A 14,439-nucleotide genomic window follows, 5' to 3' on the forward strand; every position below is an offset into this window, starting at 1 on the left:
TTTTTCATATTATGCACTTACAATAAAGAAATGACAGCAGTCAAATGTCAAAAGTTTGAAAATAAGTACAATAATAATTTAACATACAATCTGTGAAGCAGTTGAAAATTTTGTTTAAAATATTCACTTTATTGTTGCTACATAACACAAGTTATGTACATAATAAAGAACTTTACATAAACAGGTTTTTAAATAAATACTCTTTTTTTTTTCATTTAAAAAAATAATTTTGTCGCTTTTTAGATGTAGTAAAACACCCACAGACGTGAACTTTCAGTCACTGGTTATAATTCTAACCTTGAAATAAGGATTATGCATAAAATAATGTCTTCAGAATCATTCATACATGTGAAAATCGGCTGAGAATTAAACAATTGTCTTTGTGGCAGTTTTCCTGGTGGTTGGAGGATAATACAAGACTTCTTCACCTTACAAATGGTTTTTGAAAGCAAAAATGCTACGAAATGCACATATGTTTTGAGAAAATATAATGTGCTAGGCCAGGGGTGCCCAAACTCGGTCCTGGAGGGCCAGTGTTCTGCAGAGTTTAGCTCCAACCCTAATTAAACACACCTGAATCAGCTAATCAAGCTCTTAGTAGGTATGTTAGAAACTTCCCAGCAGGTGTGTTGAGGCAAGTTGGGAGCTAAACTCTGCAGGACACCGGCCCTCCAGGACCGAGTTTGGGCACCCCTGTGCTAGACACTATTTTTAGAATGAGCACCCCAAAATTAGCAAAAAAAACAAGTATTGAATTTCATTCAGCAAATATAATGCAGGACAGTGTAATCAGCGCCAACTTCAAACTTCAGTATTATCAGCATTATTTAACATAAATTAACAAACCAAACCAATTACATAACGAAATAAATAAAAAATCAACCAGGAATTCAGAGACTGACTTCTACCGTGGTTTTACCTGGTGAAAACCGGGTGTGCTCTCTGATCCAAGACAATAATAATGTCTCCAGGTTCAAGGCCAGGCTCCTGGTCGCCCTCCCCATGGAACACTATTTTCTGTCCATCTTTCATACCTGCAATAACACATAATCAAGCATAAATAAAAGTAACAGACTGCAGAGAACAGATGTTTTGGACTGAACCGTGCTTTTCCTATCACTTTCTAACCTTTATTAATGTGCACATCAAGAATCTTCTTCTGTCGTAGTATCTTGCGACCAGCGCATGTTTTGCAGCGGTCGCGGTGACCAAGTCGCTGACCTTGCCCCTGACAGCCGGAACAGACTGTTGATATCTGTTGCACCATGCCAGGTGCTAAGTGATGTAGTCTGACCTGGACACCCACCCCACGACACAAAGGACACACTTCTATCACTCCTTTACGGCCTCCACGACCTGTAGTACAAAATTCAGTGTAAAAAAAAAAAAGTTATAAAAAAAAAATCCAACTATTGAATTTGAAATACTTAAGCAGCACAACTGTTTTCAACTGTGAAAATAATAAAAAGAAATCTTACCAATTCCAAATTTTTTTGAATGGTAGTGTAAAATAAATAGTAATATAATAAAGTTCATAAAATGGCCCCTTATACAAAAAAATGTCAGTCAATTATTACCTTCACATTTGTCACAGATTACATTCTTCTGGACAGCAAGTTTCCTGGTGGCTCCATTATAAAGGTCCTCCAAAGACACGGTCAACTGATGCACCACGTTCTTTCCTGTGTACAGCAACCACAAACTTTTACTATAGACTTTTTTCACATTTCCGGGTTTCTCAGCAGCAGAAGTCGTCATAGTTGGGTAAACTTCTATAGCAGTGAATGGGAGACTACCACAAATATGTTGTTTAAATTCCCATTTTCTCAAATAGCAAAAGAAAAACTTCAGGATAGTGTTTTCATGACTTTCAAAAAAAGGAAAAAAATCGAGAGACTGATGCCGGCAGTCAGTAGAGAGAACGATGTCAAATTTACCGTCACTCCCATTGACGCTGTGTTAGAAACACCCTTGCATTAGCGTTAACTAGTTTTTTTTGTAATTTGATGCAAAGGTAATATAATACAAAGTATAGTGTTATAAATGTACATACATTAAAACTAAAAAAATGAAAATACAAAAAAGCTTCTGAAACTGCTGGTGCTGCGGGTCTGCAGCTGGATATATCTCAACCAAACAGGTTTCGGCATCCGTGGTGCGTTAAAGTAGCAACGTCAGATTTGTGAACGAACCTTGTTCGCGAATCGAACTGAATCGGTCCGAGCGGTTCTCAAACCAGCTCAGCGGTTTATTGGACCGAGAACCGTGGCTGTAGACTGATTTCGGAATAGCAGCATACTGCTTTCATACTTTATAAAAATATGGAATACGACTAAGAGCGATTATGCTAGCATGCTATTATGATATTCCGAAATCAGTCCATCTCTTTAATATTTGGACATTTAAATCACACTGTGACGACATAAAAAAAATCACATGCTGAGTTCAAAACAACATACTAGCATACTACTATTACTATTGCTGAAAGATATTATAAAATAGTACTTAAGCAACAGACTTGTTTTCAAGCGGTTCTTTCAAACGAACTGTTCGAAAGAACCGATTCGCGGAAATGAGTCGGACTTTCCAGCACTAGTTGAGCATTAACTTACGCTCGTGTGCGATGCTGGGGAGATGTTGGGTGTCTCTCACTTCTTCAAACTCAATTCGCAGCTCACACAATCACGAGCGGTTCACCAGAGATCGTCTACTCGAAGTCTACATGATTTTCGATAAGTCGCACCTCGTGGCGCAAGGAACTATTAAGAAGGAGAAGAAGCACAAACTGAGGAAGAGTCAACGCCGAATGTGTAGAATAAGGAAGAAGAATATTGGTCCGTTGACTATTTGTTGACACTCGCAAGGAGTTGTTGAGATATCTCGCGCCCAGCCATGGAAGTGATACGGAGATTTCTTTCCTGATGCTGCGATCTCACGCGTAAGCGTTCCCTACAAAAATGTGAGTACACCTGAGATTTTATATGCTTATATAACTTATAGGAAATCACAATATACAAGCTCAAAACACATACTCGTGTGTCTATCGATGTTAGCGCAGGCAGTACAACATTACAGTGCTTATCTGTCCTCACGCGTTCACAAAACGGTTAGTGATACTTAACAGGTTTTTCTATTGTACTTGTAGGGACACGATGTTACTGGCCTCCGCCGTGGTCGTCTGGGAATGGCTCAACGAGCACGGGCGCTGGCGGCCGTACAGCCCGGCCGTGTCTCACCACATAGAGGAGGTGATGAGAAGCGATCCCCGCGGCGGTAGCGTCGTTCTAGGCCAAGCTGACAGCCACCTGTCGCCCTACATCATCGATCTACACTCTATGCGTCAGTTCAGACAGGATACCGGTAAGATGAATATTAGCAGCGTATCATTCTACCTGTGGCAAGCCATTTTTACATTCATTCTATATAACAACGTAGTTATGTTACGATTTTATATACGTATTTAAATATCACTAGTGGCTTGAAATGAAATAACTCAGAGCATTAAATAGATATTAGTACTTGCTTATCTTAGTGATATTTTAATTGAACTATGAACAATTCTGAGTAGTCCTTGCATTTTGAGTCAACCAGTGAGATAAGAAATGTTATTAGTAACATTTGGGAATGGATACTAGTAGCAGGTACTAGTGAAACTACAGGCAGGTACAAATAAAACTTGATTAAATACTAATAACTTTTAAAATAGTTACTAGTAACCTAACCAAGCTGTAAATATGGAAGTCCGTTTCTACCATAAAATATCTCGCAATAAAAAGGACTTTTTCTCACTGTTCTGAGTTTTTTTTTTTTTTTTGCTCACTTGCAGTTGCGAGTTAAAGGGGTCATATGATGCGATTTAAATTTTTCCTTTCTCTTTGGAGTGTTACATTCTGACTTTTTTCACACAATTCTGAGTTTATAAAAAGTAAGAGGAAAAAGTCCAGAATTGTGAGATGTAAAGTCAGAATTACATGGAAGAAGAAGTCCGAATTGTGAGATAAAAAGTCACAAATTTTTATTGATTTATTTTTTAATCCCGTGGTGGAAACAAGCTTCCATACATAAGTGCTAGAACCTCATGAACAAGATTGGAACAGAATCCAGCAACAATTGGAATACATGGTACATTGGAATCAAGTGGTAAAATGTCACACTTTTGGAATTATGAATAGTAGCAAAGGAATAAGTGCTAGTATCTCTTAGTGAAACTAAAGAAAATACTAGGCATTATTGAGATACTAGTAATTAAAAAAACAGTTATCAGTAACAGATAACTGTTTTATGGAATCATTGTTAAAACGTCTTGAGAGTTAAGGGCCTCTCAAGTATTGTTAAAAGTATACAATATGTTAATATTCCAATCTATATTACAATCTGATACAAATATTCTAATCAGTTCGTTGAAAACATAACCACAGTTGATAAATAGTGAGTGGTGAATATATCATTTGTGATGTATAATTTCAAAGCACATCTATGCTCTGTAGTAAACGTACACTTGCAGTCTGCATTCAACGGTTTTAATGAAGTGCTGTTTTCGCACCCAGCAAATTTTTAACATTTATCTACTTATACATAGGGCTGGACGATATGGCCAAAATTTATATCACGATTTATTTCTTAATTTCGGTCGATACGATATAATTCCGATATCGATATGAACACTATTAAAAAAGCCTCATAAAAACGGCCAAGAACGGCCACAACAGATGTCTGTACCTACAAACTTATGAAAAATTAATTTGCCAACTCTATGAAACCTACTCCTATAAAACTATATAATATTTTAGGAAAAAAATGGCGCAAATAAATAAATGTTCACCTTTTATTGGTATTTAGCCCTCATACAAACAAGAAATGTGAAATCACTGTCAAATAAATCTCAGACTCTCCTTATTAATATTAATATTAATATTTTTTACTTCAAACTATAGGCTAACATACCAGTCAAAAGTTTTTGAACAGTAAGATTTTTAATGTTTTTTAAAGAATTCTCTTCTGCTCACCAAGCCTGCATTTATTTGATCCAAAATACAGCAATGGGAAACACTGGTAATGTATATCGAAATATCGAAATGCGTTTAAAAATCATATCACCGGTATTGAAAAAAATTATATCGCGATACATATTGATATTGAATTATTGTCCAGCCCTACTTATACATATGCACTCATTTGAGTTTTGAAGTGTGACATTGAATAATGTCCACTGTCTGCCCAGGCAGCTGTTGTTTTGGAACAATATACAATGGCAGATATATATAAGCCATACATTGCATAGCAAAATATGAGACCAAGTGGCATTTTTCACCATAAACAGACAATATATGTTAAACAATGTAATATGAAAAATAGATTTATGTATGATTGGACAACACAAATGGAGGGAGTAAGAAAATAGAGGTGCAGAAAAAAACAGTAGCCCCTCACTGCAGAACAAAGATCCAGGGGGCGGGGTTGAATCCACATCTAGGGGGTGGAGATGGTAGGTTTAGTGGTGGAGATGGGTGGGTTTAGGGATCAGGGGGTGGAGACGGGTAGGTTTAGGTATATGTAAGGTGGGAAGAGTTGGATCTGGATCCAACCTCGCCCCCTGGATCTTGTGTTCTACAGTGAGGACCATCTCGAAAAAAAAAGGCATGTCATGCTCTAGAGCAGTGGTTCTCAAACTGGGGTACGCGTACCCCTGGGGGTACGTGAGATGACGGAGGGGGGTACGCGAACAAAATTCTGGGTTTTGGCATTCATTTAATTCTACCCCAACTGAAAAGTAACATTAAAACCGAACGTATTTCTGACAAGCAAAATGCCGCTTCTAATGTAAAAACAGGAAAATGGGAGTGCCGTAAGTAAACGGTCAAATACATGATATCCAATCAGCTTACCTCATCTTTTGTGGTCAAAACTGACTGCATCCACAAAAGCAGCGTGTATGTGATAGGATGCCTGCTGAATATGCTGCTTTAGCAAATCGCGCTGCTGTTCAATGTATCTTTAAAGTAGATCTTCACTTAATAGCATGAAGAGCAATATACTGAGATCTATTTAAACTCTCTTCGATACAGACACACTGTGTGTGTTATTGTTTTCATGTTTAAGATGCGAGCAAAAATGCAAATTTCCCTGAATATCCAAACGATGGCAAATGTGCAATTAATTTTTTACAACAGATCAACAAAAAAAGGTAATATTAAGTGAACATTTTACATTTTAAATGTAGCCTACATTTTAAACAGAATATTGTCATGTTTGTTCTATTTAAACTCTCTTCGATACAGACACACTCTGTGTGTGTTATTGTTTTCATGTTTAAGATGCGAGCAAAAATGCAAATTTCCCTGAATATCCAAACGATGGCAAATGTGCAATTAATTTTTTACAACAGTTCAACAAAAAAAGGTAATATTAAGTGAACATTTTACATTTTAAATGTAGCCTACATTTTAAACATAATATTGTCATGTTTGTTCTATTTTGCAACAAAATAATAGTTCCAACTAAATCCATATCATCTGGTGTGCGTCTCCAAGCAACATACAGCGGTGTTTCGTTAGTGAACGAATCTGCAGCTTTGAATGATTTGGAGAGTCAGTGATTAAACCCATTCATAACTACAGCATTTTGCTTCTTTACTGAATGAATGAATGACGCGATGCCTGGCTCATTAAGACAGTGACTTGCCGCCACCTACTGGCGGTTTTATTTACAAGTATCACTTCGATTTGCCATAATTTATTGCTTTATTTATTATATTAATAATACACTTAATGGAATGTTAAGAATATGACATAAAACATGACATACAATTAATAAGGATAGAAAATATTTGCCTCTATAAAGGTAAAAAATGCACCTGTAAATCAATTTAAGGAGGCAAATTGTCCTTTAATAGAAAAGGTGTGAGTGGTCTAAGTGGAAGAGCAGGGGTACGCAGAAGAATGTTAAATGCCCCAGGGGGTACGCCGCTGTAAAAAGTTTGAGAACCACTGTTCTAGAGAACACAACTGGTTACAAAACTCCACCCATTTTTCTTCTAAAATTTCCAGACATGCTGAAGAAATTAATTTTGTAGATATAATGCTTTCTAATGCTTGAAGCTGAGTTACAAAACATTATCTAGGACCTTGCACGATTTTAGTCGGACTAAATCTCTATTTCTTTAGTTTTACATGTAAAGTGTTTGAAGTCCTGTATGTTTGCAGACACTGATTAAAGTGATTCATAGCAATTTTTGGGGGGCAAAACCGCCTATTTATCCCTGTGGATAAAGTGCATTGGTGTTAATCAAGTGCACAAGGACACTCATAACTGCACAAGCCTAACATGAATAATGGTTTACAGATAAACACACACCCAGGCAGCTCCCAAAACTTTTTGCTAACACCCAAATTGTTTTGAAACTCTGACTTTTCTCAGGTAATGTTTTGCAACCAAACTAAGATGAGGTTAGTGACATTTGCAACCTTTATCGCTCTGTCAAGACTTGCCCTAAAATCCTGCAAAGTAACTTGCTCAGACACACGTACACAGTGAAGTTCCATAAAGGACTACCCAGGGAAATGAGCACACTTCCATGAGAAAAAACAAAACGATAAAGATTGCTTGAGGAGAGAAGAAAAGGGGAGTGGTTGTTATTGTGCACCAGGCTAGTGTGTAGTTTCTAGGGCTGGGTAAAAAATATCGATATCTCGATATTAATCGATTCTCATTTTTACGGAATGTCTAGCCTTTTTTTCAGTTGAAGGGCACCTCCCATCCAATATATCGCAATAAGCATTGTGCTTTGGTACTTTTAATATGAAACAAAGTCTCAGATTTCAAATTCTGTCCATTGTATTGCAGTATTCAAACAATAAATGTCGTTTTGGCGCTGTTTAATGTGGAGTGACAGATCGCTGTAGCGCCTCAGTTCAACAGACGCGGCAGCACGAGGCGCACGTGAACCGATCATCTCCTCCACATTAATACCAGTTTCAGCACAAAATAAGCATGACTAAACACCCGAAGGTAAGTTAAAAGGAAGAGTACAACTTTACAATCCATATCCTGTCTCATGTAATCTCTCAATCAGTGTTTCAACCGTGCAAAGACGTCAATATAACGGCTTGTACAATGTCACGTAACGTCACATTTACCTCAGAAAAACATATTCGGTGACATCTATATTGAATCGAATTGAATCGCAAGCTTGTGAAATCGAATCGAATCGTGAAATTTGTGTCAAAACCCAGCCCTAGTAGTTTCAACTCTGGGCCCTTGGGGTGCCGTCAGTTACTCTGTTTTCTATTGCAGTCTGGAGATTAGTATAACACACACACACACCCACACACACACACACACACACACACACATAGGGCAGGATTGTGTTTCACCTCATCCAATGACTCTCACGTTAGGCTGAAGAGTTGAGGGAATGTTATAGTTTCTTTCTGGCTGACCATTCTGTGAATCATTTCTGTTGGTATCACTCCCTCCCATAAACACACACACACCTACCACTAGTCAGATAAAAATTTATATATTTTTTTTATGTTTTTGAAATAAGTCTCTTATGCTCACCAAGGTTTAGGGCTGGACCAGAATATTCGATTATTCGAATATTCGTTCGGTGGGTTGAGATTCGATTTGCAATTCTGAGATTCGAGTATTCTTTTCTTTTCTTTTTTCGAACACCTGGCATCCCCCGCAAAACGGTTCTCATTCGCGCTTGAATATGAATCGCCCATGAGTGAACGTCATGAACATCATGATTCAGTTCATCTGGAAGAGAAGACAAAAATGCTGAAGATCTAAGCTGTGTGGGAGCACTTTAAATTGAGTGAGGACAAGACGAAGGCAGTGTGCCAACTGCCAAATATGCGAGTTGAAACTGGCCTACCACAACAGCACATCAAGTTTGAAAAATCACCCGAGTTCTGTAAGTAGTACGCCTATAGTATATTGTTGGTGTAAAAAAAACAAAAAAGGAGCTGCTTTTATCTGCCATGTTAGTAATTTTACACATGATAAAAAACATGCACTTAATTTGCTTGGAAAATACTTGCGAATACGGCAGTCATAAAAAAACCTACAGTAGCCCAGCATAATAATAATTTTTCTATATTAAAAGTATTGCTCTTAACAGACCTGTGTGTTTTGTATCACTAGTGCAGTCAGTGTCCGTTCTCGGAGCATGTAAGCCCTGCCCGCGTGAGGCGCGCCGCTTCCGGATCGCGCTGTTCTGTAGTTTATTAAGTTTATTAATTCTGAACGTGTCGCGTGTCCATATTGCACCAAAATGCGACACTGCACTCCCTTGGGTCCGCAGCAACAGCCGCCACGCGTGAAGTCGATTAGATAAACGGTTCTCGACATAATAGAAATGTAAACAGACAGACACACAGAGGATCCTGCCTTTATTACACCATGTCTACACCGGACGCGACAGTTGCCGCGTCGCGCTGCGCCACAACAGCTAAAGTCTGTCTACACTGGACGCGACAAAGCGACCGTTGAAAATCATTTGAAATTTGGTCACCTCGCACCACAGGGGGTGTCCCATAACCCATTGGGCTTAAGCAAAAGGGACGCACACAAAGGATCCTTATAACATGAATCCAAGGAGAAAAGAGAGAGAGAGAGTTGTAGATGCAGGGAAGAAAAAGGGGCCATAAGTGGTTTTCAGTGCTGAAAATCAATAAGGATGGAAGACAAACTGTTGCTTGCAGCTCAAGCAACACAAGCAGAAAGCAAGCTCAACAACTATTCTACCAGTCTAGGAAGTTTGAAATAATTCAGATTTTTAAAACTTTTTGAGTTTTAAACTCTTACTCTCACCAAGGCTGCATTTATTTGATTAAAAATACAGTAAAAAAAAAACTGTAATATTGTGAAATATTATTACAATTTAAAACAACTGCTTTCTATTTTATGGATTTTAAAATGTAATTTATTTCTGTGCTGACAAAAAAAAAAATTTCAGCAGCCATTACTCCAGTCTTCAGTGTCACATGAATTTGTATCAATAATTATAGAGTGGGGGAACTATGATGTCAGAATCCGGAAGAGTAATTCGCTGTGGGTTCCTTCGAGATTTTCCTATGGGGTTTTATAATGGGGTTTTTCAATTAATGAGTAAAATAAAGCTTGTGGTAAACATAAATTGACGATACTTTTACGTTTTGTTCTACAGCTTAAATTACACGCATCCATACCCAAAACACAAAAAAGGAAACTGCGGCGAATTACACTTCCGGATTCTGACGTCATAGTTCCCCCACTCTATTGGTGCTCAATTATGGTTCTTCTTATTATTGTTCTAATTATTATCAATGCTAAAAACAGTTTTTGCTGCTTTTTTTAAATATTTTTTTTTAAATACTGAGAAACTGATACATTTTGTTTTTCAGGATTCTTTGAGTAGAAAGTAAAAAAAAAAACTGGTTTCAACACCGATAATAATAAGAAATGTTTCTTAAGCACCAAATCAGCATATTAGAATGATTTGTTATTTTATTCTCTGGCCCCAGAACATACCACACTTTCTAAAAGCAGCCCCTGAGATACATAATTTGAGTGTCCCTGCCTTACTGCGTATGTGCCGCTCACATGCAGTTAAATACATAAACCCATAATACATGTCTTTATCATTAGCTTGACTGTATAATTCAGTGAAATGACTTACAAACAGCAACAGAAAAGCATGGCAAATAGTTGTCTATTCATCTGTTACCAAAAGACATTGTTTCATTCAGGTGCAAAGAACTGAAAGGGAATGACTGTGATTGAGGCACAGAGCTGGTTAAGTGAGTTCAGACACAATGAAGGATGAACAAAGCATGCTGATGTCTATAATTTGACTGAAGTTACATAATATTTGCAAAATCGTGCAACATGTAAAATGGACATAATTTTAAAAAAATCTATTTGTATTTCAGTAGTGTTTTTTTCTATTTGAAGATCTGGTTGTTACTAGTTGTTTTAGTAGTTTTGTCTTTTTTGCTTCTAGAACTCAGTATATTCCCAGTTCTCTTCTTATGCTAAAGTTCACGCCTCAGTGGGTCTTTTGTGTTCAACAGCTCTTTGCTTTATGCTCAAATCTATTTATTCCGATGGGTTTTTGCTTACTCTTTGTGTGTCCCAGCACTTTGTCATAAATCCCTAAATGTATCTCATGCGTTAGCTAAATGGATGTTGCGTGCATTGCCCTAGTTACTGCTTTAAATTTGATTGAAGAATTCTTAAACCCTCCAGATCCTGATCTGATCTAGAAAGAGTGTAGAACCATTTCTGTTCTGATGAATGGGTTTAAATTCAAACATGTGCAAAACACAACAGCAGGCATTCAGTGGGTATAATGGAGGATTGAATGCTGACATTTGAGACATTGTGCCATTATTATCCTGCTCTCCTATAATACCAGCTGGATGCCTTTGATATGCAGTATTGTTCTGATACTTATAAAAGAAGTAGAATTAAGGCTACTGATGATCAAATGAAAGTTACATGCATAACATGTTGACTGGCTGCCTCTCTTGTAAGAAAACATTTTTTTAAAGGCATACTCCACCCAAAAATGAAAAGTCTCTAATCATTTACTCACCCTCATGCTCTCCCAGATGCATGAATTTCTTTCTTCAGATGAACACAAGTACACAATCCTCTTAACTGGTTCATTATATCTATTTTATTATAATTGATTTATAACCCTACCGTTTACCTCCTCAGGTACGTTAAGACCAGTGCGACGGAGTTTCTATGACCCCACCTCAGCACCAGGCCAAGGTTGGATATGGGAGTGGGAAAATGACGCAGGTTCCTGGACGACCTATGACATGGAGGTTATCATTGCCTTGCAAGCGGCATGGGGCCGACAGCAACCCTGGCTGGACCTGACATCGATTGGCTTTTGCTACTTTGTGGACTTCCAGACCATGACCCAGATTAACAGGCAAACACAGCGGCAGAGGCGCATGCAGAGACGCTCCGATAGGGTTTACCCACTGGTCTCTGGGCCACTTCCTAAAACCTCACAGTCTCAGGGTACAGGCTCAGGAACTGGAGGCATGACTAGAAGAGTTACATCACGTGGGGGCTCAACCGGGGCACTTCTTGGGGTTAGTGTTTCTGGTTCTACTTTGAGTAGAAAAGGAAGTGCGGTTTACCCAAGCGGGACACTTGCGATATCATCTCTCACTCCTCCTGGACAGCCATGTTACTGTCAGCAGTGCATGCTGGTGTTGAGTGTAAAGGCAAATGGCACCTCATCACAGACACTGGGACGTGCAACAAAACCAAACAGTCCTAAATTCAGCTTTGGGACACTTCCATCCTCCTCTGCCTCCATGTCTGTTTTAAACTCGTATTCTCATACACTACCACAGGGCACATCTTTAAAATGCTCTCTCTCGGAAGAAGCCAAGAATTCTGCTTTTGATCAGTCATTGTCCCTTCTCACGTCGGATACTGCCGATCTCTCAATCTCCTCTAGCCGTTCACCGCCTCTAACTCTGTCATCGCCGAATCAGCAGCCTTCATCCGCCTTAAGCTCTTCGTCTTCAGCAACATTTGTGGCTACTGCCATGCTTATTAACACATCAACCAGTCCCACATCATCCACAGATTTGACGTCATCTTCAACAACGTTGCCTTCTCAACGCTCCGCTGCCTGTGCTGCCCCTCTACCAACTCGTGCCAGTCTGACAGGGCTTAGTCAGCCTGCTTTGCACAGAATTGCCATGGCACAGTCACGGGCCCTTATTGCCTCTGGGTGAGAAAAAAACATTTGATATTTTTCTTTCAATTTCCCCCAGTATACATTATAGTTCATGTCGTTATAATATACAATATTGTTCAAAAGTTTGGGGTCAAATTCCATTTTAAAATATATTTAAATACAATTTAATATACATTTTTCTAATAATATTTACTGTATTCTGATCCCAAGCTTTTAAACTGTAGTGTATATTTATTACATTATAAGGTTATACAATATTAATATACCAATGTTATATTTGCATATAATATTATATATTATTTGGACACTTAAGCCACACTTAATGTGATGTATGAATGTCACTGCATTAGATAACAAAATATTAAATATGGGTGGTATTTATTTTAAAGAAAGATACAAGCACAGTTTACAAGAAAAACATTGGGTTTAATAATAATAATTATTAATAAAATAATAAATAAACTGTTCATAATTAACAAATTGAGCACGTTTTGGATGCTATCGACATGTTCTACTGACAACCAGAGTCCAGACAATGACCAAAGAATATTAACATGTGGTTACTCTGCTCAGAAACATTTGTGAACTTCAGGAAACAGACTTTGTCGACTAAAATCACCGGCATATACAGTATAGTGTTAATAGGTTTACGTTCAACTCATGTATTAGTGTGTTCTTGTATTTTACCCTCCTCTGTGTAGGAGTGTGTTTCTCACGTTTCTCACACCGCTAAATCATCCATGTCTGCTCTGTTTGATGACCATCTGGGGACAGAATGGTCTTATTCATTCCCTCCCCACCCCCTTTATGTATATAGCTGTTTCTCTGGCTTTTCCCGCGGCTCTCAGTGGTGATTTCATGTTCACGCTGGGTTTCTGCAGCAACCTTTGTTGACATGACATGGGCTGGTCTGCATTAGCAACACAATGCCGTCTCACTGAAGCATTTGACATAGTAGTGTGTGTGCATGTCTACGTTAAGAAGGATTTGGGGTAACGAGCAAAAGGTTTTGACATTAACTGTTGTAACAATTGTATCCCAGTGTTTTCCTGAAGCATTAGACATGACATTTTTCTTGATGGGGGTTTGGGATGTAGCTTGAGTGGATTGAAGCTAGGATAGAACTGGAGTGTTTTTACTCTTTTGTGGCTAATTTTGATGTTACAGAGTATGTACTGCTAAAGACAGTGGATCGATATATTAAAGGGGTCATATGATGCTTTTTTAAAGATCATTATTTTGTGTATTTGGTGTAACAGAATATGTTGACATGCTTTAATGTTCAAAAAACACATTATTTTTCAAATCCTGTACATTATTGTAGGTCCTCTATGCCCCGCCTCTCTCAAACAGTCGTTTCCAACAAATCCCCCTCCTTTGACAAGCGCAGTCTGCTCTGATTGGCCAGCTGACCCAGTGCATTGTGATTGGCCGAACACCGCAAGCACTGTCGGAAATGTAACGCCCCTTACCATAATCGCGAGCTTCATCTTTCAAAATAAATGTAAAGACAGCACACACACACACGCGCGCACGCACACACACAAACGATGTGCAAAACTCCGCATTTGAACAGTCAATAGCAAATGCTTAAACTAGTAACAAAACATACTTACAGTCGCTGATTCAGAAGCGCCAGATTGTCATAGCATGACCCTTTTTACCTCCTCTCCTAGGTTCACGAAACGGTCGTCCATAAAATGCATTGCTGTTCTGTTGTAAGT

The 14,439-nt window shown here is 38.3% G+C and overlaps 2 protein-coding genes across 3 annotated transcripts in view; one reads left to right on the forward strand and one right to left on the reverse strand.

Annotated features, from left to right (window-relative positions):
* Positions 1 to 1,949, reverse strand: part of LOC107692187 (dnaJ homolog subfamily A member 1-like) — a 7,547-nt gene extending 5,598 nt beyond the window's left edge. Inside the window, exons 1-4 of the mRNA XM_016491147.1 lie at positions 1,938 to 1,949; positions 1,578 to 1,737; positions 1,129 to 1,356; positions 920 to 1,034 (exon numbers count right to left, since the gene is read on the reverse strand). Coding sequence (XP_016346633.1) covers positions 920 to 1,034; positions 1,129 to 1,356; positions 1,578 to 1,737; positions 1,938 to 1,949 — 515 coding nt within the window. The remainder of the gene's footprint in view (positions 1 to 919; positions 1,035 to 1,128; positions 1,357 to 1,577; positions 1,738 to 1,937) is intronic.
* A 141-nt stretch (positions 1,950 to 2,090) lies between these two features.
* The window catches only part of LOC107692161 (E3 ubiquitin-protein ligase DTX4-like), a 20,889-nt gene continuing 8,540 nt past the window's right edge, over positions 2,091 to 14,439 (forward strand). The window contains exons 1-3 of one of the 2 annotated variants that reach the window (XM_016491111.1): positions 2,091 to 2,959; positions 3,146 to 3,360; positions 11,707 to 12,748. In XM_016491111.1, the coding sequence (XP_016346597.1) occupies positions 2,958 to 2,959; positions 3,146 to 3,360; positions 11,707 to 12,748 (1,259 nt within the window). In that variant the 5' untranslated portion in view covers positions 2,091 to 2,957. The remainder of the gene's footprint in view (positions 2,960 to 3,145; positions 3,361 to 11,706; positions 12,749 to 14,439) is intronic. The other variant, XM_016491109.1, reaches the window with a different exon arrangement.

This window comes from Sinocyclocheilus anshuiensis, unplaced genomic scaffold (assembly GCF_001515605.1).
Source record: "Sinocyclocheilus anshuiensis isolate Anshui unplaced genomic scaffold, SAMN03320099.WGS_v1.1 scaffold322, whole genome shotgun sequence".
Lineage (NCBI taxonomy): Eukaryota > Metazoa > Chordata > Actinopteri > Cypriniformes > Cyprinidae > Sinocyclocheilus > Sinocyclocheilus anshuiensis.